This window comes from Musca autumnalis, unplaced genomic scaffold (assembly GCF_047663935.1).
Source record: "Musca autumnalis isolate F117 unplaced genomic scaffold, ASM4766393v1 scaffold_4, whole genome shotgun sequence".
Taxonomy (NCBI): Eukaryota; Metazoa; Arthropoda; class Insecta; order Diptera; family Muscidae; genus Musca; species Musca autumnalis.
This window is the reverse complement of record NW_027411977.1, coordinates 81361871-81385609: the sequence shown is the minus strand read 5'-3', so window position 1 is coordinate 81385609 and position 23739 is coordinate 81361871. Positions and strand designations below refer to the sequence as shown.

The window sequence follows — 23739 nt, the reverse complement described above, 5'->3', positions numbered from 1 at the left end:
GTGTACAGTTGCGCGTCCCGATTAGAGCAAAAATTCAAAAAACCCAATTTTTCAGTCTTCAAAATGTCAGCATCCGTTTGAGATTGATGCATTGGTTATATTAAAAAATCATACATTTGAAACTTCATCTCTGAAGTGTATTCTTTAACTTCTTCTTTGAACATTATACTCTACATTGTATTGTAAAGCCACTAATTGAAAATTGACTTAAAAAAAACTCGTTTCCTTCAACGATTTTTTCCTATTTTTTTACATTAAAACGACCACAGCTTCCGCTCAAATTACTATTTTAAGAAACCCATCGGTGAATCGGGCTAAAACAGTTTATTTTACCGAAATGCGTTCAAAAGTTATGGTATAGTACAACTGTTCGCGAGTTACAGTACCCCATACCTCAGTTTCAACAAAAGTTAATTTTCTACAAAAAGGTCGATATATAGACTGTTATAACCCGGTCCATTAAATATTCTTTTAGAAAATATGAATTGTGGTGGGGAAGTTTTTTAGCACTGAAGTTTTTGTCTATATTTTCGGTCTAAATTTGCCGTAATTGGCAATTAGGATATCAATTGCCAATTACGGCAAATTTAGACCGAAAATATAGACAAAAACTTCAAAATATCCGAAATTGAGCCTTACTACTATATAGGGGCTTCATCCTATGTCCACAATTATAGGTGGAGATGTTTTTAGACCTCTGTCAATACCTAATTGCAAATTTTAGAGAATGTAGGTAAAAAATTCTGAAATAAATATATCACTGGAAGCCATAAATGCCAAATTATGGCCAATTTAGGGCGAAAATGTAGATAAAAACTTAAAAATACCTCAAATGGACCCTTATACCCTTATTTGGGGGACACTGGGTTGACCGGTGTCCATGATTTTTGTTGGAAATTTTTCTTGAGCTTTGGGAACCTTATGTGTCAATTAATAGCTAATTGGTCAGAAAATATAGACTCAAAAATGACAATAGTTAAAATCGAGCTGTGCCGGTATTTGGGGCTACACTATAACGTAGAGTTATGTCCCCACATTTTAATTCAGAAGTAGATAAAATCGTTTAAATTTATTATATCGGGCAGTAATGAAGGCTATACCAAAACGTGATCCTATATCCACAATTTTTGGTGGGTTTTGAGCCACTGTGAATCTTAAATTCAAAATTACAGTTAAATTCGAAGGAAAATGTTGTTTAAAAAATGAAATCGGGCGGTACCGCTATATGGAGCTATATGGGCGCGATGCCAAATTTGCGGACTTACATACAAATCAAAGTCATTTTAGACTGGAAATGTATATTCAACATTCAAAATACCTGAAATCGGGCGGAATCGTATATGGGGCTATACCAAAACGTGGTCTTATGTCCACAATTTTTGGTGGAAAAATGTGGTCTTATATCCACAATTTTTTATTGGAAAATACGTGGTCTTAAGTTCACAACTTTTAGTGGAATATGTGGTCTCATGTCAAAGTTTTTTGAAAAATGTGGTCTTATGTCAACATTTTTTTGACGAAAAAATTAATAATTTCCCTAAAGAAAGCTAAATAGAAAATTTCAGCTATTTCTCTCGGAGGTACCGTGCTTTGAAAACACCGAAAATCGGGAGTTACCTTTCTATGGGGGTCATATCAACACAAATTTCCGAGGGGAAAGTGTTGTAGCCCCAACCAAGACTAAATATCAAATTTTAGCTGTATCGGTGGGATAATGAAGCAAAAAACCACAAAATACCGAAAATTGTGAGTTACCGTTGTATGAAGGTCATTTCAGAACATGGACCGTTATAAAAAGGGTTATATCGGTCCATGTTCTGATATGGCCAAACATTCTAGGAAAAATAGAAACTTTTGTATCAAATCGACAAAGCATTTTATGCTGTTCAAGAATATATGGGGAATTCTCTGTTAAATCGGACACTTTTGCAAATAGTGGTTTCCATTGATAAAAATTGATTGTATATATTAAATCGTAAAAAGTGCATTTAAGCCCACTGTGCATAATTTTTTATATTTTATTAGCTATAAAAAAACAAAAAAATCTATTTGGACCAATGTTAAACAAGTTATAAGTATTTCTTTGCATATAATTTTTACAGAATTCGAATTCTCGATATCTCCGGAAACTTTAGTCAAAAAAGGCTGAAAACAGATATACTGTATAAGGTCTCCGGCGTATATTTCGATGTGTTACAAGGTTAATATACGCTTCATCCTATGCGGGAGGGTATAAAAATATGTGCAAATATTTGAAGATGTCCCACGTTACATAATACTTGAATTTTATGCTGATCTAGAGTATATATACTCCAATGAATATTTCGATTTGTTACAAACGGAATGACAAAGTTAATGACTACGTATTTTTAATGACATGCCCTGTTAAAATATTGATTTGTAAATTTAGATTTGGCTCCGAAATTTCTCAACAACCAACCACAGTATTGATCCATAAAAATGAAATTGAAGGGGAACTTGAAGGAATGTTTCCCGTTGGTATACCACGCCCCCAACTCAGATAACATGGGAAGAATATTGCGAGATATATATCTATATCGGCATAGCGAAACGTATAGAGTTACATCGATTACTTAACTTATTATGGGATATATGAGTTGTTCATGCACACATCGATTAACCCATAAAACGAAAAGTTGAGAAACGCGATGATGTATATTTGCCATTTTATTCCGCTAAACTTTATTATTCAAGAATGTTATTATAAATATTAAAAGTTATGACTATATTAAGGCCTTTGACACTTAAATTTGTGCCCTGTGCGGCTCATATTATGATGACGGTTCACGCAAAATGGAAAGATCAAATCTGCCTTGGAATACCAGCCTAAAATAATGTCCCAAAACAAACTGTTCTAAATTGGAGCGAAAAATACCGAACAGTTTTGAAGTCTAGTCTATGTTTGATTAACTGAACAAACAGTTCGTCTTATAGTTTTATTTCATTTTTAATAACTTATCTAAGTCTAAAGATGAAAAAATATTGACAAATATTGACAAAAAATCGCCAGAATGCAATTGTATTAAATTAACTAAAAATGCACGATGAACAATGTAAAACATAGTATATGTAATATGTACATATCTATGTATGTACAAAATCATATAAACTACGCCACACACAAAAATAAGCGCCACATTTAACGCCACGTTGAAATGGACGGAACGTTGCGGTGACCGCCAACTCACACTGATGATCAGCTGCCAAATAAAAATATTTGTTTATAACAACAATTTTGTTAATTTCCTGTCTAAATGTCAAATGTGAACTAAAGAAAAAAAATCAAATATCCTACATATGCATATCCATTATCAGCAAAAAAATCATTACCAAATAATTTTTTTTTTATCATGGCAAAATTACCAAGGTAGTGGTATCGTTAAATTTTGAATATGTAATGTCAAAATTTTCTTTATGTTGTTGGGAAAATTACAAAAAAAAATATTTTTTATAAAGGGATTTGACATTTCATATTCGGACAGCTGGTGTCATATTCGTAATTGCCCATGGCTTTTATAGTACTCTTTGCTAGTCCTAACTACTTACAAAACACCATACTAACCCAAGTGTTTTAACAACCACATTTCACTTTGAATAACTAGTTATTTTAAGGCCACTAGAAGTTAAAACAATAAGATAAAAAAACATATGTTCTATTTTTAGAACAGCTGAGGTGAATTCGTTTTCAATTACGGGTTTTTGCTCTCTGCTGGATTTGATCATACGATGATTATCATGGCACAATTACCAAGGTAGTGGTATCGTAAAATTTTAAATATGTAATGTCAAAATTTTCTTTATGGTGTTGGGGAAATTACAAAAAAAAATATTTTTATTTTTTTATAAAGGGATTGGACATTTCATATTCGAACAGCTGGTGTGATACCACTACCTTCGTAATTGTGCCATGGCTTTTATAGTACTCTTTGCTAGTCCTAACTGCTTACAAAACACCCTACTAACCCAATTGTTTTAACAACCACATTTCACACTGAATAACTAGTTATTTTAAGGCCACTAGAAGTTAAAACAATAAGATAAAAAACATATGTTCTATTTTTAGAACAGCTGAGGTGAATTCGTTTTCAATTACGGGTTTTTGCTCTCTGCTGGATTTGATCATACGAATTTTTGATTAAGAATTGTTTGAATGTTTTTATGTACAATGAGTTATTCGGCTCATTCGGCTTCTTCCCAATAAAGAAAAAGAAATTCCTTATTTTAATACAATGCCCACTTTAATTTTAATTTTTAATTCTTTTAACCATTCATTTTTAATGTGAAAAATAAGTTTTCAACCAATAGCAAAAGATAACTTACAGTAATGGCCCATAAAGACTAAATGTAAAGGATTAAAATTATTTGTTACTGAGTAGTAAAAATTGTTTCTTTCACCTATAATTAATTAACACCCTAATGTACTGAATATATATGTATGTGAATAACACTACCATGAAATAATAAACGCCAATTTATTAATAGGAAAAAAAATTCAAATTGATTAACGTTTCATTTATATAGAATACAATTAATTGAAATTAAATCAAATCACTGTGAATCGAATCAATTTATTCTAAATGCACAAAGTGCAATAAAATGCATACACACAAATATTTGCATATACGTTTATTACACGAGTTCCTCTAAAGATAACATCGAAACATGTGAACGCGCTACAGGTTATTGGCCATGCTAATTTAGAATGATAAATGAAACTTTTTCTGGCACACTATATCCGACAGAGAAACAGACACATATTCCTTTCGCTTGAATGCACATTTTTTGTTTGAGTTTAAAAGTATGAATTTGTTAAATGTACAAAGTTCTAATTATTTTTATACACTCACACACACACACATAACAAACGTACATTTACTTGTAAATTTTTTGGCAACAGTTTCATGACCAAGGTCTCGGTTTCTTTGGGGCGTTGCATGTATTCATAGTTTTGACGTTATGTTCGTTCTTGTCTTTTTTTTTTTTTTTTTTTTTTTGTTTTACATATTTGTGTGCCAAGTGGAAAATTTCCGCTAAATCGTAAAATGCAGGATCCAAAAAAAAAACGACAGCGAAACTCCGGCATGCATACATACATATGTAGCTATATTTACGTAGGAGTATTAGGACGAAGTGTAAAATCTAAATTAACAAAATGATCTCATTAAGTGCCATTTATGCACATCACAAGAAAATGATCAATTGAGGAAACATCGAGATAAATGTCATGTAACAAGATAATGTAAATGTATATATTCGATCCTGTTCCTGATCGGTATATTTTAAAGGATTTAAACACATATGTATGTATTCCATAGATTTTGTAGTAATTTGTCATTTGTGATAAAGTGTCGTTCATATTTCCATTCACTGGACATTCACATCTTTTGTTGCTTTTATGGTTTTCTGATTTCAATGTAAAATTGTTCGAGTTTGAATGTTTTTACAGCCATTGGTCAAATTGAGTTTATTTAGTTTCCAGTTTACATTTACAATATCGCTTGATATATGATTTTGTTCCTGATTTTTGCGATGTTTTTGGTACATACAGAGAAATATAGCTCATATGTATATGCATTTAAAATTTCAGCACGACTGGACCATTGTTGGCAGCGACATTTAGGCCAACCCTGCAGTCAGTTGTGTCGCAAAGGGGCTATAGGGACGCATACGAGACAAGACAGTATGTGCAATATGGTTGTGACTATTAGGCCTATTCTAAAAAATGATTCCCTGTAGCGAAAATGAATAAACTTTTGCCTATTAATGCCTAAAATAACTTTATTTCAATTTAAATATTGAAAACGATCACGCAATATGTGGTTTTTAATTGATATGATATCACTGTGCAACATATTAAGGTGATCTTGTGCAAATAATTCGATGTGAGGATTTTTTGAAAGTACAGACACAAACGACAAGAAACCCTAGTTGGGTTTTGTTGTGTCAGATCCAGATCGGATTTTATGGCCCCATCTAAAGATGGTTAAACATTGAGTTTTTAAAGAAATTCGGGGCTATATCTCTGAAACCAATGCGAATCTTCTTCTGACCTCTGAAGCAAATTTGTAGATAAGGACCAGAATAAAATATATGGAGAAATAATGAACTCGAAAAACTACATTTATTGCCTCAAATTTCAAAATATATGCAAAAATTCCACAATTTTTATACAAATCGCACCGTATCTTCAAAACCGTTAATATTTTCTGAATATTTTTTTTTGGAAAAATATTCCCTGGAATGTAATACACAACCCTTCAGAGCATTTTATTGTTGTAAAATGCCTCTATGCCGTTGTTTTCAGTACATTTTTCAACGACGATTTAATAAAAATGTCAATAATGTAGTGAAATCCGAAATGCGATATGATGCAAAATACCGCTGAAACAACATCAAGTAAGCATTTTAGAGTTTCAAAATGGTCTAAAGAATTGTTGAGAACTTTATTTGGAAGATTTTTGCAAAAGATTACTTGGTTCAACTCCCAATAGTTTAGCCGATACTGACCAGGATTTCAGCAATTATGTAAACATTTTTATATTTTATAGATTCTGATGTCCTAGATGGAGTTTTTCTTATGTGTTTTTTTTTTTTTCAAAAGATAAGTTCAACTAGTTTAGGACTACAATATTGCTAAAGACAGCAAGGCCAAATTCCTATTCGTTTCTGAGATAAAGGCGTGATAAATGCATAAAAATGTAGATTTAGCCCGGTTTAGATGAGGCCATAAAATCCGATCTGTACAGGACAAAACCCTACTAGGGTTTTTGTAGTCTAAGTATGTACTTTCAAAAAATGCATACTAGAAGTTGTTTGCATTTTCAGTGTTGCATAGTGTTACGGAAATGTATAACATTCATGGGCGGCGGGCACATCTTTTTTTTAAATATCAGAAGGACAATTGTAGACAATTGTTAAATCTACAACTTTTCTTTAGCCGGTTTTTGCTAAGTCTTACCGTTTTTGAGAAAAATCAAAAAACTGAATAATGCCTCCAAAATTGATCTTTGACCCCGAATAACTATAACTTAATAACAATTTTTGCACACATAGTATCGATGGAGACTTTTGCGACATTGCTTCTAATGGTGAACTTTAGCTCTACACCAAAAGTCAGCATTGTGGGATTTTTTGCTACTTCCCCCACTTCGACTGGGCTATTGATTGCCGACGCACAATGCTTGCGATTTTCCTGGCCAAAATCCCTATTTTTTGTCATCACCGATTGTTAGTTTCAATTTTGGAAAATACGTAATTTTTTGCAAATTTCTGGAGAAAGAAATAGGTATTTCTCGAAAACTATAACAGGTATTGTGTTCATTACTAATTTTTTAGGTAGTTACGATTGTTGCCTTTTTAACCGTTTTAACAAATTACCGTAACGTTTACACGAAGTGGGATATTTTATTCTTCCCCATATACTACAAAATTTAGTGAACTAGAATTGTTAGGGAGCACCATGGGACTATGTTTCGTTTTCGCGAGTTTAAGATGTGTGTCCATCCGTCCGTCTATTAAAAAAACTCCAGGCCGCAATTATGAATCGTCACGAAATTGCCTTTGGAGATCGGGCTCCAATGATCTTAAAATATCTAGCGCCTCAAATGGACCAAAAATAAATTTTTTACACGATATTGTAGCTGCTCTGTAGGTCAATATAATAGTTTGAGTTTATGACAAAAAATTAGCTTGCAATGTAAGAAGGTGACCAGTTAACATTTAGCGGGTGAAATGGACGCAAAACTTGTGTGTGAAAATTGCAAAAATTTGTAATGTACAACTTGTAAATATATTCCTGGAAGACCCATTCCGGTCTATTAGGTAATATTTAGAGAAGGAAGCCTTGGCCTTTCCATTTGTGTCAATTATGTTGACGTACGTGGTCATATGGCAGAGTTACAGCCTAATATATACAGGAATACCACAGTATGTAGTCCATCATAATCAAGAAAATGTCGTCATGGGCGTAGCCAGGAATAGGTAGGGAGTGGCAGCTACCACCTTTTTTGTAATATTATCTTAGGTAATTTTAGTGTGTCGGGTTGTATTTGCAATATAACGAATTTGCGTTTTGAACATTTTGAAAACAAATGTTCTCTTTTTAAATTGCACCCTTTGAAAACCCTTGATAAAAATTATTTATATGTTGCCTGATAGCTTAGTTTTTCCAATATACTTTCACGTACCTTGAAAGGGTAGCATTATATTTACATAATTAATTCGTATCATCTAAAAATGTTTGTCAATGGATTGGAGTAGGGTATCACATGGTCGGCCCCCTCCGACTATAGTCTTTTATTACTTGTTTTTAACAAATTTTATATTTTTGGAAAATTTTTTTAAATTTTGTATTTTTATAGCTCAATCATTGGGGTTTGACCTTTTTATACCCTCAGCATTTATGCTAACGAAATTTACCATATACAGTTTCATACGAGCAAAATGTGCCTCATCGAAATAATGGTTTTAGACTCCAAGTATGTTTGGACGAAATGTGTTTCAGACAATTTGTCCGTCCGTCTGTCTGTCTGGCTGGAGCGCACGATAACTCTCGAACGGATCAAACAATTCGGTCCAAAATTTGGCTTTCTTAATATTTTGTACAAACTTAGTTTAAGTTCGAAGATGGGTTATATCAGTTTACTTCTTCCGGTACCTCCCCCACAAAAGTTCGGAAATGTTCGGAAAATTTGTGCGCGCCATAACTCTTGACGGGAGTAACCGATTAGGTCCATACATTGCACATCGTGAAATTTCTACCAGACTTAGAAGAAATTCTGGTGTGGACTCAATCGATCCACCCCTTCGGGTACCTCCTACACAAAATTTCGGAAAAGTTCAGTTTAGGACCTGTTTTCGAATCTCTTTGATTTTTGTTGTAAAAACTTGTATTCACTGCCCCCATACAACAGTACAAGTTTCATCTGGGGCAAGTCCATACTTCCTGAGCAAATAGCCAGAAAGTTGCAAAATACCTCTATGACACGCTGTGTAGTGGTTGGAGCGCAAGATAACTCTTGAACGGATCTGCCGATTCGGTCCAAAATTTGGCTTTCGTAATATTTTGCCCAAACTTAGTTTAAGTTCGAAGATGAGTTATATCGGTCCACTCCTTCCGGTACCTCCCCCACAAAAGTTCGAAAATGTTCGGAAAAATTGTGCGCACTATAACCCTTGAAGGGAGGAACCGATTTGATCCACACTTTACACATCCCAATATATCTACCAGATATAGATCAGGTTCGAATTTGAACTATATGTGTAAACTCCTTCAGGTACCTCTCACACAAAATATCAGATAAGTTCACTTTAAGACCTGCTCTCGAATCACTTTGATTTTTGTTGAAGCGATTTGCATTCGCTACCTCCATTACGACGGTAAACATTTTCTCAGATTCAAGTCCATACTTGTTGAGAAAGAAAAGACATCACTACCAGAATAAGATCCATTTCCATAATGGACTATGTGGGTCCATTCCTTCAAGTACCTCCTCCGCAACACTTTTGAACTTTAATCCTAATCCACATTTTTGTCGGCAAGTTCAAATGTTCAAAAAGGACCACAAAATTTTGAAAAACGATATAACCATACGTTCGTCCTGTCCGTATATGAAAATTTCAATTCACATAGGCTGAGGGTATATCTCTGTCGGCAAAGCCGACTGATACTTTTTTACTTGTTTTAAGTCCTGTACATGTATACGAGTATTGTAGTTGCACATATATGGTAATCAAATTGGCTATCTCTAAGTTTTCATATTTGAATACTAATGGATTTTTTAAGTAGGACGTAAGTTTTATCAATTCTGGTCCTTTAAAATAATTAAAATATTACAAAATAAAATGTCTAAAGAAATTAATTTTTATACTCACGATGTAGGATGTTCCACTTTCCGGTGCTCGAACGGATTATAATTAACATCATCGGAATCATCTGCACCACCGCCTTTCTTCTTCGATATCACTAAAGGCAGTGTAGAGCCTGCCGCTTGCTGTACTGGGACATCGGCCATTTCGGGACGTATGAATCTATCCGAAGAAGTATACATTTCAAACATTGATGTTGATGATTCATTTTCAATATTTTTATAGATGGGCATTATAAAGATGTTTGGTTTCTAATTATTATTATTGTTATTTATTTTTTACATTGACTTTTCCCGTTAAACGAGAAAAGCTGTTGAAAAGTTGGTAACAACTATTATCACTACTAGTATAAGTTCAATTGATATTAACCGAATTCTAGACGAACTTAAATAATGTTAGTTGTTTAAAACGAAAATGTTAATAGTTTTTGTTTTTTTCATAAATAAATAGTAGGAGAACCGTTTAAATAATTGTTTTGTTTTAAGATAAACTATAACAATATGAAGAAAAAAATTTAAAACATACTTTGTTTGATTTACGGACGCGTTATTACTCCTTGAGCCGTTATGCTTCTCGTTATCATAGCCCGCCGTAACTGTCGGTATTTTCTGCAAATAAATTTGAAAGGGGTTGAAAAAAAAGAATTCAAAATCAATTTCATTTGTTTTTTGATTTTGCCAAAAAAAAATCAACAAAATAAAAATACATAAAAAGCAAATACACATTGTAGAATAATAAAAGATGCATAATAGATTTTAATTGAATTTTGTGTTTTTTCTTTGTTTCTTTTCTTTTTTGTGGGTATTTTGTTGCCCGCCACCCAAATAAGAAGGTATCAACCAACCACTTAGACACGCACCATCTCGAAAATGTATTAATATCACATGCCAAAGAAAAATCAACGAGTCTCATACCCAAAAAAAAAACAACAATATTTAATTGAAAAAAAAAAAAAAATATTTCACTTTACGATGTACCAACATCACCATAGAACAATATATAAATACATTTATGTACATATGTATATGTATGTAAGAGTATGTTGTCGAAGAAAGCAAAACAAAATTTTCAAATCGACATTTTTACAAAAAGTTGTGTACATTTTAATTGGCGTAAAATGGTTTGGTTGTTTTTATTGTTGCTCTCAAGTAGTTCATCATAAAATTGCGTATTTGGAAATTTTTTACTGTTCAATTTTTTTCGGTGTTTACTTTTTTTCTGCAATATGTTAAACAAAGCAACTAATTGTTCTGTTGTAGGACTATCTGATACCCTACATGCCAAATTTTGTGAAATAGACATTTTGGAACTTTTTAACGCACCCCTTGCGGTATACCACTTCTCATAACACGAAGAGATAAAACAATCAAGCTATTTGTGTCCGTCCGATCGTCACGAAATGTTGAACATTTTGATGCTGCCTGGCCTGGGAATAGAATCGCAGACCTTCTGAGTGCAAGACGGGTGTGCATACCATTGCACCACGGTGGCACCCATTTTCATTAAAAATAACACTTTCAAAATATTAAAATTGGTATAGTTTACCGTCTGTTGCAATAACTTTTTATTGGGCTACCATCACTAAAACAGTTGGTATTGGTTCTCCCCTTGTGTGGAAATAAAATTCCTTTTTTTCTTTATTGGTAGTGTTTGACGATTCCAATATCCCCGTCATTACTATAAATGTGATTTTTCCTTCTTCCACTAAAAAGATTCGTTTTTGGATACACCTACTAAAAGCGGAGATATTCGCACATGAATAACACGTTAACTTTTCTCCACATAAGTTGTTTGCCCATTCCGACCCTTGAATATTATCCTAAGATCAACAAACCCCTGAATATTATCCTAAGATCTTCCCCTCTGGGGCCCCCATCATCTCCAAAAACTTCGTGATTACACGGCTTGTGCAACAGAAGCGGAGATATCTGCCATGGAAATAAAATTCCTTTTTTCTATATTGTTAGTGTTTGACCATTCCGATATCCCCGTCATCACTATAAAGGTGATCTTTTCTTCTTCCACTAAAAAACTTCGCTTTTGTTTACCCCTACTAGAAGCAGAGATATTCGCCTATGAATAAAACTTTGACTTTTCTTCACATAAGCTTTTTTCCCATTCCGACCCCTGAATATTATCCTAAGATCAACAAAATCAATAGGCTTCTTCCTCTCTGGGACCCCCATCAACCCCAAAAACGTCGTGCTTACAAGGTGTAGATAGACATACGGACGGACCAACATAGCCAGATCCATAGGTCTACGATCCATATTCTGATGTGTTAGAAATTTTTGGGCCAAAACCAACTTATAATACCCTCCGCACATGGTACTGTAGGTCATAACAAACCTCTGGAAAAGTAGATGGGGTGAAAAAAAAACAAAACTTTGATTCGTTGAAAGAACTATTTGACACCACAAAAGAAAAAGGCGAATAAATGTGCCAGGAGGATGACAATACAGAATCAACGAGCAAAAGGAAGCATAATCCAACAGGCATTTGTGATGCTTTATCATAAACTCAAAGCTGTCGTTCCACAAAGCTGTAACTGTGTGCCAACAGTCCAACTTCATGTCAGTCAGCAATGCAGAAAGAGAGGGTGCTTCCACGGGCCTTTAATGAGAGAAAGGGTGTTTCTATGGACCCTTTCGGAAAGAAAGGGTGCTTTCATGGACCCTTTCTGAAAGACAGGGTGCTTCTATGGACCCTTTCTGAAAGGGCGCTTCCACGGGCCTAAAGAAAGGGTGCACAAGGCCGTTGCTCGGGCGAAGGATTACTTGGTAAGCAAGCTTTAACTGTCACGTTAAGGACAAACACCTAGCGAGCGTTGAATATCAGTTCACATTCCTAACGAATGAATCTATAGAAATTAAGTTGACTCCACTCAAGTTAACAGAAGGAAAGTTCAAACAATCACAGAAGGACTCCAGAATCTGTTAGATATATTCAACTTGTGGGATCAATGGTGATGATTGTTGCCGATACAGGATTTTATGAGCAATTATTCTCAAAAGAAACCAGCCTTTACCAATGGTGAAACTAAGATTAAGGAAGGAAAGACGACATAAAGTTTCTCTTCCGTCACTTGACAAAAAGGAGTGGCATACCTTATGTAAAGTTTAAGCAGATCCCAAACATCTGCAATTAATCGTGGAACTCTCGTGCCATTGTGACTCTTTTTGCGTGAATTCTGATGCCTGAAATCCGGAACAGGTTGCGTAAAAATTGTTCATTTATTTCTTAGCTCTGAAGGACTACCCAAGAGCATGAAGAAGATCCTGAAGCAACCGTGCAAGTTATACAATACTTATACAACTCGTGCCACAGGACCCACTAGCAATGAAATTTTCAATTGTCGCAAATTATTTAGATCAGAACTAGTTCTGAGCCGTACTAACACAAAATCGAATTCTTAAAATTGCGAAGGGTACTAATTGTCAGATTTCTTACAAAAATAAGCGAAAAGGTTACAACTGCGATTATTAACTCCCAAATAAAAAAAAAAAAACTACTTTTCGTAACCCTGGAACTAGTATAAAAGCAGCTGCGGGTAATGCATAGAGAGAGTCAATTGGTTACCTTCCAACGAACCAAATGTTGGATGTCCGACACATCTGAACAATTTCGGAAGCAAAATCGTTCAGATTTTGTTCCGATTTCTAACGATTTTTCGAAGGGGAATTCGTTCAGATTTCATTCCGTATTCTGAGCGAATGTCGGTAGTAAATTTCACGTTTCGTTTTTGTTTTGCGATTTCAGTATGACTTCTCACAACAACCACCACTGACACTGCCGGTATACCGTTACTTTTGGCCTGTTCCCGTACTTTATAAAGTGGTAAAAGTCGTAAAAGTTGTAAAAGTCGTAAACGATTTCCATAAAAATTTTGTGTACGGAACGCAATATGTGTAAAAGTGGTAAAAATTGTAAAAACTTTTTAGTTCTGGAACAGAGCTTTTGTGTATGTATCTTACAACTAAGAACAAAGGGTGGGTTTCATTTTAGTTTGTTGTCGAAAAACAAAGGGTGGGTTTCATTTTAGTTTGTTGTCGAAATACAAAGTGATTGATTATAAAATTCGCATATACATTTTTTTAAAATATTTTATATATATGGTCTGTTCCAGTACTGCAAGAATCTACTAATTTTTACTATTTTTTTTTTCGACAACATAAAGGAAAATTTGTTATCGTAGTAAAAATATGTCGATTATTCAAGCTTGTGCTGATAGACTCAACATATTCGTACACAAAGTTTACATTGTTCTGCTATAACTGCGAAATGATAACAACAGTGAAAATCATTAGAACGTTCGAAATTAAAATTTTCCAAAAAAAAAAAACATAACAAAGAAAAATAGGTCAGAGAAAATTGTTTTCCTTAGATATTCCTACGACATTATTCCGAAATCGTTCAGAAATGGACGCTAAAATTTTGCAAATATTCGTGTTTTGTTTGCAGGCGGGTCAAGTTCGAATATGGGCTATACCGATCCACGTTTTGGTATAGGCCCCATTTAACGGTATCGCTCGATTAAACTACTTTTAAGTTTTATTTACATTTCCTGACCAAACTGGCATTTAGCGGCGGTCAAAAAAGTTTTCCTCCAAAATTGTGGACCGCCTGATTTTATATATTTTGAAGTTTTCTTTTCTACGTTTTCAGCCCAAATTGGATGTAGTTTGGCACTTGGAGTTTAATGTGGTAAAAAATACTACTGCACGGAGAAAAAAATTCAGCAATCAAAATATAAGTTTGGACCCAAACATATATTTGTTTGCAACAGTCCCTAACTTAACATAAGTTTGGATGCAAATATTAGGGTTATGACGTTTTTTACAAACTCATATCCCGGTATGATATTTTGATGAGCTTTTGCCTAAGACTACATAAAATTTTAATTATAAAGTGATTAGATAAAAAAGCTTCCACACAAAAAGCTTTTATTTTTCGGAAATTTTGACAATTTTTTGAAGTCACTGTAAGCAAGTTTTTAACTGAAAACGGGGTATAGGGGCACGCAACATAACCAAAATCATATAACCGTTTGTTTCTCACTAATGTTATAATCGTATTATAACATATGCATCATTTTATATTATATATAACTTAATTTCATATATCATAAAAATTAAAAGTGGTTTGTGCGGGACCTTTTTATACCCTACACCACCTTGTGGTAAGGAGTATTATGTCTTTGTGCTTTAGTTTGTAACATGCAAAAGAAAACGAGATAGACCCATAGTTCCTTTTGGGGATGTACATAGAATCACTTTCTGAGTCGATTTACGCATGTCCGTCTGTCTGTCCGCCTGTCCGTCTGTCCGTCTGTCCATGTATTTTTGTAAACAAAGTACAGGCCGCATTTATTGTCCGATTCGCATGAAAATTGGGGAAGATAGTTTTTTTGGCAAAAGGACGAGCGCTATTTATTTTGGTAAAAATCGGTACAGATTTGGATATAGTCCCCATATATATCTTCGCCCGATTTAAGGCATTCCGTGCACGAAACACACTGTATATGTCCGATTTCAATGAAATTTGGAATGTACAATGGTATTTAGTCTAGAAATAAGTGTGCCAAATTATATAGAAATCGGTTCAAATTTGGATATAGCTCCCATATATAATCTCGGTCGATTTTAGGTATTTGGTGCACGAAACACGCTATATATGTCCGATTTCAATTAAATTCGGAATGTACGACGGTATTTAGTCTAGAAATAAGTGTGCCAAATTATATAGAAATCGGTTCAAATGTGGATATAGCTCCCATATATTATCTCGGCCGATTTTAGGTATTTGATTCACGAAACGCGCTATATATTTCCGATTTCAATAAAATTGTGAATGTTGCCGGGATTTGGCCTAGAAATAAGTGTGCCAAATTATATCGAAATCGGTTCAGATTTGGATATAGCTCTCATATATATTTTAGGCAGTTTTTAGGTATTTGATACACGAAACACGCTAAATTTGTCCGATTTCAATGAAATTTGGTATGTGTGACGGTGGTTAGTCTAGAAATAACTGTGCCAAATCATATCGAAATCGGTTCAAATTTGAATATAGCTGCCATATATATTTTCGGCCGATTTGAGGTATTTGATGCACGAAACACGCTATATATGTCCAATTTTGATGAAATTTGGACTATGTGACGGAATTTAGTCTACAAATAAATGTGAAAATAATATCGAAATCTGTTCTGATTTGGATTTAGCTCCCATATATATTTTACATATTCACAGTGGTGTGGGGTATTATATATTTGATCCTTTCCTTCCTGGTTTAATATATAAATAGAATAAAAGTTATTTTAGTCATTAATTCTTTTTCATTCTTGCAAAAGGAAATAATTTTTTGAGATGTTTTTTTTTCATTTCATAGTATTTTTTTCAATTTTTTTTCCAAATGTTTTGTGCGGAACCTTTTTAAAAATAAAATGGAATGAATGTTATTTTAGGCATTAATAGGCAAAAGTTCATTCATTCATTTCATTTTTGAGAAAATATGTCAAAAAGTCATAACCCCAGCAAACATTATTTGTTTGCACCCAAACATATATTTTGTTTCTTGCATTTTTTTGTCCGTGTGCAATTTGGCATTTAGTGTTCGAAGATGTCCTTTTTTCTCCTACAATGTAAAGAATATCATCAGAATATAACCATAGAAATGTCATGACATTTTTTTCCAATTTGTTCCAAACTTAATTCCATAGCCTCCAAAATTACCGCCACTCCTTCAATTCCAAAACGAAACTTTCATGATTTGTTTATATTTTGAATGGGTAGCCATATATCATTTCAATGATACGATTTTGTTTAGGTACTATAAACAAATAATTGTTGATATTGTTTATGTACGTTGTTGGGTACTTACATATGTACATATATTTTTGCATGTGTTTAACAATTGTTTATATGCATACGTCACAATTTTCATATACCTTGTATCTTCAATTTTGTTTATTTGCCATTTACCTCCATTGAAATATTTGAAAATATTTATTTAGGCCAATTATGTATAACGTCATAATGTTATACAAATTTGATTTAATCGCAAAACAATTTTCTTTCATTCATACTGAACCGATTATTACCTTTTGCAAGGTGTGGATGTATGTGTGTGATTTCTTTTGTAGTGATTTTGAACTTGATCAACATCTGTTTCAAGTTCATTGAAAAAGGCATTTTTTGCAAACAAGCACACAAGCACATTGTGACAGTTTTTTTAGCAACAAACAATAAAAACGTTTTCTAACGAAAAATCAAACAAAAGAGCCAAAGAGGAAAAACGGAAATTGTGCGAATATATTAGATGCAGGCAAAACCATTTTCACGAGACTTGTTTGTCAAATACTGTTGCTGACATGGCAATTGTGTGAAAATAAAGGACTCAAGATAAAATTGATCACTTCAATGCATATTGGTAGTACATAGCTACATATGTATGTATGTATGTATGTATGTATGTATAGAAATTGTAACGAAAACTTTCGCTCAGCGAATATTCAGTTTCTTAAATTTTTTTTATTTAAAATGGAATTAACCATTGAGTCTATACTAAAAAAAATTAGTTCACTAAAATTCACCCAAACATTCAGTGGACAGTGACACATGCATTCATATAAGTTATTAATTCGAAATTCTTTCCGATTTTTCAAAAAAAACCTTTTTTTCGAATTTTCAATTTCTTGAACCTTGAATTCATTTGATTAAATTGCGTTTAATCGAATTCAATAAAATGTTATTTTTATATTAAATCAACACCACGAGCATCATTCGTACACAAAATATCCCAACACTTGAGAGCAAATTCAAAAAACAAAAAAACATCAAATGAAAATTTCACTTTGTTCATAGTCATCATAATGAAGAATGAAATATTTTTCTTTTCTTTGTGTTGTGAATTTTGTTACACTTCACCGTTATTTTTCTTTGTCGCAAATTTATTTTTTACACTAACATTTGTTGGTTGAGACAACATAGAAATTTGTACTCCCGATGCTCCTGCCGAGGGAGCCGGTGGTGGTCCACCCTTTTTCAAGGACATTTTCAATTGATGACGCCTAAGGGCAGCCGATGACAGCCTTGTTTCACGTGCCCGATTTATCGGTGTACTAAGGTTATGTTTTCGTATCGCATCCGCAAACGATTGCAATTCGCAATCTTCGTCCTGGAGATGTTTGGTGGTAACGTTGCCGGCGATATGTTGTTTCGCTAATGGAGGTAGAGGTGGTTTTGACGAGTTCAGCTTGAAGAATTTTCAGGGCACCTACGTTGCTTAAATAATGCTGTTGACTACTATGCGACATATATCCGCCTCTATAATATTTTTCCAGACAACCGATCACTTGATTTTAAACTAACGCCGTCGACGAGGGTTAGTAATCACCGCAAGATCAACGCGTATCGTATAAAATCAAAAAAACCACACAAATTGGCTAAACCAAGCAATTTGTCCGCGTACTGAATGAAATCACAACAGAGAACAAAACTATGCAAACGAATTATTAATTTTGATATTTCTTGTTTTTGTTGTTGGATTTTCCTGCTGGGCAAATTCTCATTGGGGAATATTTTGTGAAGTGGTTGTTGTTTTTGTTTTCACGTTTGCTTTTCGTTGTATTATTTTAGTTAGTAAAGCGTTTCAAAGATCTTGTCTTCCGGATCATCTGACCTCAACTGATCATTGAACGAGAGTGTAAAAACAAATTTTATTCACCGCCATCATCGTGCAATTTAGTGCACAACATTTTTGGTTTGCTTTCTTTTTTGGTCGTTCAGGAGATATAAACATCTAATAGAAGAGGGTACAAAATGTGACAACAAAAAAATGTGACAACAAAAACAATATAAAAAAAATTCATTTAAATTGTCCACCCCTGCAAAAGACTTACATGTATGTACATACATATATATGTATATCATAACTATCATCTGGGATTGGGTGGGATAGGTGAAGAGTTGCGCAAAAAAAAATCTCACCATACGGGCTACTATTTGGTTGAGCGGACCACATTTGTCTAATAACATTGCAAATTTTAAGTGAGCAATTTTAATATATTTTTTTTAAAAGGAAAAATTCATTTAAATCTTTTTTGAGAATTAGGAGAGCAAACAAAATGATTACATTGAATTTAATGTAATTGATGCGAAAATCTCGTTTAGTCCAAAATCCAATACGAGGTGTGGGTAAAAAAGTTTTTATACTTCTCAATGAATGTTCTAAATTTGTTTCCAAATATTAAAAAAACCAAAAATAAATGATTATTTTAAACTGGCGAAATATCGGTTTGTTCTGTCTTAGCCTATGACAGCAAAGCAAAAATCCCCTATCAACTTCAAGGAGATGTAATTATCTATAATTTTTTACATTTAAAATCTAAATGTAAGACTCGGCACAGGACTGGGCCCAAGCATTTCACGGAGAGATCACACTCCGGCCACTTGAATAAAAACCCTTTAAAACCCACCAATGTTGATAGGTAGCGGACTATTCCACGTCCTATTAAACTACTCCAAAACAAGAAACAAGTTGTATGTGTGCGTGTCTCTTTTTCATTTTCCTTATCGACATAAAAGGATTCCTCCCCCAAAACTATTTTCCTTTACAAAGGAATCAGTTAAGACAGACGTTGGCATCGCATTATGCATACGTGAATGAAGTGCAAAACTACCCAGCAAAAATTAGGATCCGTTAGTCATTATGTAACCCATTACAAAGTAATGTGAACAAAAATAACTACTTATATTACTCCTTACTAAAATATGTGTACGGTGGCACAGAGCGTGTGTGTCCGACTACAAATCCTAGGGTTGTGTGTGGTGTACTACATGTTAGCGTTTAAACAACCCTTAATGTTCGTACACGGGGCCGAGTGTGTTCGGCTACAAATCCGAAGTTAGCTTGATCAAATCCAGCAGAGAGCGAAAAAAATAAAATCAAATAAAAATATGAAGTGTGTTGACATTGAAAACAAATTCCACCTCAACTGTTTCAAAAGTAGATTTTTTAGCTTATTTTTCAACTTCTAGTGGTCGTAGAATAACTAATAATTCAGTGCGCCATGCCATTGTTAAAATAATGGGTTAGTAGGGGGTTTTGTAAGTAGTTACGACCCAACGCTCACCGTCGACACGTGAAGAACAGATAGTGGTGTACTACATGTTAGCGTTTAAACAACCCTTATTGTTCGTACACGGGGCCGAGTGTGTTCGCCTACAAATCCGAAGTTCACATGATCAAATCCAGCACAGAGCGAAATAAAATAAAATCAAATAAAAATATGAAGTGTGTTTACATTGAAAACAAAAACCACATCAACTGTTCTCAAAATAGAATTTTTTAGCTTATTTTTTAACTTCTAGTGGTCATAGAATAACTAGTAATTAGTGCGCCAAGCACTTGTTTAATAATGGGTTAGTAGGGAGTTTTGTAAGTAGTTCAGACTACCAAAAAGTACTATAAAACCCAATTATTTAGTAAGATTTGTTTATGCTGGGTAGATCGTTTGTTTTTCAATTGTTCCTTCGTTGATCTTTTAGTCGGTGCTCACTAAACTATAATCAGCCATATCGACAGCTCTTTTCACTAAATCGTTCAATTGAACTAGTATGTTCGTGAACTATTTAACTTTATTAGCTGTAATTATTATAGCTTTGTTCCTTTACTTGTTTAATGGTAAAAGTGGTAAAAGAGAAAAGAGTCAAAATTGGTCAAAATTTCTCTCTCACGAACATTTTTTCCAGAAAAGTAAACGAACGGAAAAATTGTAGATCTGGTAGCATTGTCAAAAAACTTAAAAAAAACCAAATGTTCGTCATTTATTTCACAGTTTTTAATTTAGTTTTGCCAACGTTCGACTTTTTCTTCTGTTTTTCGTCCATTTTTTCTTCATTGTGAAATAATCGTCAAACAATAGTCGAAAAATCAGTTCTACCATTTTTTACCTGCAGAAATTTGTCTGGTAGCCTGTGGTAGAAGAGAAAGGCATATATGCTCTCTCCTCTCTCACTCTCTTAAAAATTTCTGCCAGTTTTACCACTTTTTGGGGTTAAGAAACGCTTTGTAGGTTAAAAATGGTAACAAATGGTAAAAATGGTAACCTCAGGTAAGTAAAGGAACACAGCTTATACGTTGCATTTACACTGTGGAAATTTTGTATGCGAACTATACAATCATTTACTCTGTTTCTTCGACAACTGACACGTTAAAGGCGTTTGGTCCTTGTTGGTAGTCGTATGGTATAAAAATAAGTTTAAGGCTTATTATCTCAAGAAGTATCAACTTCCCAGCGAAACAACGCATCTTCATAGCAATCAGGACCACAAGAACTGACTGCGGTAAAAAATTAAAAAAGCATCTGCGAGCATTCTGTAACTTTTGAACAGATAAACTTATTTGCACAATAGGGTGTAAAGTTATGTATGTATGGGCTGAAAGAGGATAGTCTCTGACATATTTGTTCGAATAAAAAACCAGAAATTGAACATAAATGGAATATTTTTTCTTTTACGAACATTTTTACAGAAAAGTAAAGGAACGGAGAAATGGTAGATCTGGTAGCATTGTCAAAAAGAACTTTAAAAACAAACTTTCGTCTTTTATTTCACAGTTTTTAATTTAGTTTTGCCAACGTTCGACTTTTTCTTCTGTTTTTCGTCAATTTTTTCTTCATTGTGAAATAATCGTCAAACAAAAGTCGAAAATCAGTTCTACCATTTTTTTACCTGCAGAAATTTGTCTGGTAGCCTGTGGTAGAAGAGAAAGGCATATGTGCTCTCTCTCACTCTCTTAAAAATTTCTGCCAGTTTTACCACTTTTTGGGGTTAAAAAACGCTTGCAGGTTAAAAATGGTAACAAATGGTAAAAATGGTAACCTCAGGTAAGTAATGGAACACATCTTATATGTTGCATTTACACTGAAGTAATGTGGAAGTTTTGTATACGAACTACACAATCAATTACTCTGTTTCTTCGACAAATGACGCATTACAGGTGTTTGGTTCTTGGAAGTAGTATGGTATATACATATATAAGTTTAAGGCTTATTATCTCAAGAAGTATCAACTTCCCAGCGAGAAAACGCATCTTCATAGCAATCAGGACCACAAGAGCTGACTGCGGTAAAAAATTAAAAAAGCATCTGCGAACATTCTTCCAGCAAAATGTTCGATGCCAAAGATGCCATTCAATCATGGGTGTAAGTGATCTGGCATGTCATCTTTTTAGCATCTTCATCGATGAACTTTATATGAGCGTGGACCCCAAAAAATGCTATTCATTTTTGGATCCAAAGCATGTCATTTACACCAATGCTTTGACATGTCATTTTCACCAATGCTTTAGCATGTCATTTCCACCAATGCTATGGCATGTCATTTTCACCAACCCTTTGCAATGACATTATCATTACGACGAGTGTTTTAACAACGTTGGTTGTGATTTCGAGTCTTTGACAACATCAAACCTATTGTAAATAATTAATCGTATATATTTAGAAAAAAAATTATACATAAAAAACACAAAATTCATCTCTATTGGATCGGTGGAATGGGTTTAAATGCTGATGAAAAGATCGGATCGTTCACGATTTCCTTTTCATGGTTTCAAATGCTGATGAAAACATCGGATCTTTGACGACTTCCTTTGCATTGGTTTAAATGCTAATGACAAGATCGGATCTTTCACGACTTCGTATGAACCAATGCAAAAGATGCCATGAAATCACGTCACCGCATGGAACCCCTTCCTTCAAAATTTGCTGGGCTGTTACTTTTGAACAGATATATATTTTTTTCATAATAGGGTGTATAGATGTATATGTATGGGCTGAAAGAGGATAGTCTCTGACATATTTCTTCGAATAAAAACAGAAATTGACCATAATTGGAATATTTTTTCTATTACGAAAGTACAAATGCCCACAATTTCAGTGGATATGTTTTTTTTTTAAATTGGGAACCCCAAATACGTAATTAGGTCAGGTAAAAACTTTAAAATACCTGAAATCAGCTGTAGCGTTATATGGTAACACAACCTGGACCTATGTTCACAATTTCGGATGGAGACACTTTTAACCACTGGGAGCAACAAATGTCGAAGGACAATCTTGCCTTAAATAAAAAAAACTTAAAACTGAAATCGGTGGTACCATTTTAAGGGGCCTTATTTATTTATTTATTTATTTATTTATTTATTTATTTATTTATTTATTTATTTATTTATTTATTTATTTATTTATTTATTTATTTATTTAATTATTTATTTATTTATTTATTTATTTATTTATTTATTTATTTATTTATTTATTTATTTATTTATTTATTTATTTATTTATTTATTTATTTATTTATTTATTTATTTATTTATTTATTTATTTATTTATTTATTTATTTATTTATTTATTTATTTATTTATTTATTTATTTATTTATTTATTTATTTATTTATTTATTTATTTATTTATTTATTTATTTATTTATTTATTTATTTATTTATTTATTTATTTACTTATTTATTTATTTATTTATTTATTTATTTATTTATTTATTTATTTACTTATTTATTTATTTATTTATTTATTTATTTATTTATTTATTTATTTATTTATTTATTTATTTATTTATTTATTTATTTATTTATTTATTTATTTATTTATTTATTTATTTATTTATTTATTTATTTATTTATTTATTTATTTATTTATTTATTTATTTATTTATTTATTTATATTTTTTATTGTGAGGTTTTGTGACCACTAGTTCCGTCAAAAAAATAGCTAATATCTTAAAAAAACCTAAAATCTAGACGTTCCATTATTAGGCGGCTATTTAAAATATTCACA

At 33.0% G+C, this 23739-nt stretch overlaps 1 protein-coding gene across 4 annotated transcripts in view; it reads right to left on the bottom strand.

The window, feature by feature from the left end:
* The window catches only part of LOC141403710 (proton-coupled amino acid transporter-like protein acs), a 135752-nt gene that overhangs the window by 11366 nt on the left and 100647 nt on the right, over positions 1-23739 (bottom strand). For 2 of the 4 annotated variants that reach the window (XM_073986535.1, XM_073986537.1), the window contains exons 2-3: positions 10414-10496; positions 9895-10050 (exon numbers count right to left, since the gene is read on the bottom strand). In XM_073986535.1, coding sequence (XP_073842636.1) covers positions 9895-10050; positions 10414-10496 — 239 coding nt within the window. Of the gene's footprint in view, positions 1-9894; positions 10051-10413; positions 10497-17856; positions 18721-23739 lie in introns of those variants that run through there. The other 2 variants (XM_073986534.1, XM_073986538.1) reach the window with 2 other exon arrangements.